General features: G+C 53.2%; 1 protein-coding gene across 1 annotated transcript in view; it reads right to left on the bottom strand.

The window, feature by feature from the left end:
- Positions 1 to 1,398, bottom strand: part of LOC103798998 (protein Smaug homolog 1-like) — a gene marked incomplete at both ends in the record, with an annotated part of 93,385 nt that extends 91,987 nt beyond the window's left edge. Inside the window, 1 exon segment of the mRNA XM_009071292.1 lies at positions 1,341 to 1,398. Coding sequence (XP_009069540.1) covers positions 1,341 to 1,398 — 58 coding nt within the window.
- Between the last annotated feature and the right edge of the window lie 6 nt (positions 1,399 to 1,404).

Raw genomic sequence — 1,404 nt, 5'->3', positions numbered from 1 at the left:
TCCCTGCCTCTCATTCCTGCGAGCTATATAAGGGAACGGCCAATTCCAGCCCTGCTCCCCGTGTCCAGCCCCGACCCCTCGGCGCAGGGCAGCCCCGCGCTCGGTTCCCTGCAGGAGAACTTCAATCCGTGCTCGGTGAACACGGCGCTTGTGCTGGACCTTGTCATCATCAAATGGCAGCGCAGGCAGCTGCCAAATCCTGCCGGCTCGGGGCTCTAATAGGGAACAGCTGGAGAAGGACCCTGCATTCCTCCCGCCCCGTCCCACCGGGGGCTCTGCTCGGGATCCGGCCGCAAGATTTCCACCCATCGCCCCGCACAGCCCCGAGCCCAGAGCCCCCGCGATTCTAAACCACAGGGATGCTTTGCCATGGGGGGGCTTACTCTGCTTTTTACGGATTGGGCTGTTTCTTGGATAAGGGTGTTGTTTTTTTTTGGAAGGGTTGGAGAACCGCAACTACAAGGCAATTTGCCTTCCCTACTCACCCACTGTAGTGCAAAAACTCTAAGCAACTTGCATCCCTACGTACATCCACACTTCAGAACAGATACATCTGGAACACACCTCCCCATAAATAAAGACGTGAACACACAGCACTTGTGTCATTTCCATCCTGCTCCAACTCCGTTTACTCCGAAGGAGCAGAGCAACTTGTAACAGTGAACAAATAAAAGCAAAAGACACTTTTGGTAGCCACACACATATTTTCTGCCCTGCCTCCTGCACCCTCAGTAACATAAAACAGTCCACTCATATTTTCTCAGAGCCCTGCTGAAACACAAGGGGGTATTCAGAGCCGCAAGAAAAAAATGCGTCCAAACAGGATCTGAATGATGAAATAGGAATTGCCACATTTAAAAAAAAATAATCAAGAAATAAAAAATAAATAGGATCACCAGGCTGCCCAGCCCTTCAGAAAATAACAGTTCGTCTGAGGTAGCGATGGGGCTGCCTGTGCGTGTTGCAGAGAGCAAAGCAAGCCACGTTGTCCAAAAGAAGCCTAGAAAATCCAGACTCTACGTGACCTGACTTACTTATTTCACAGGAAACTGCATGGAAGGAGGAAGGGGGGGGAGCAGGGGGGAGAGGGAAAAAAAATCCCCACCAATCATTCATGCTACCGTAGTTACACCACGCCATGGAGCAGAGTAGTTTGCCGTGAAAAACCGAACTGAAATAAGCCGTTCCCGGTTGGGAAAAGGAAAGGCGAGGAGAGAAGCCTCCAACCCAGCCGAGCTGGGGAGAGCCCTGGCTCCCAATCCCCCTCTCTCCTCGGGTGTGTGTTTGAGGATTCGCTCCCATTCTGCCCGCACCGGAGGGACGCGGCACACAGCACTCACCGGGGTTGTTGGCCTCCCCTTCGAGGATGTGCAGCTCGGTGCAGTCTGCCAGGGAATGCTCGAG

The sequence above is a fragment of the Acanthisitta chloris genome, unplaced genomic scaffold (genome assembly GCF_000695815.1).
Source record: "Acanthisitta chloris isolate BGI_N310 unplaced genomic scaffold, ASM69581v1 scaffold6760, whole genome shotgun sequence".
NCBI classification, from domain to species: Eukaryota; Metazoa; Chordata; class Aves; order Passeriformes; family Acanthisittidae; genus Acanthisitta; species Acanthisitta chloris.
The sequence above is the reverse complement of the archived record's forward strand: the minus strand, read 5'-3'. Positions and strand labels throughout refer to the sequence as shown.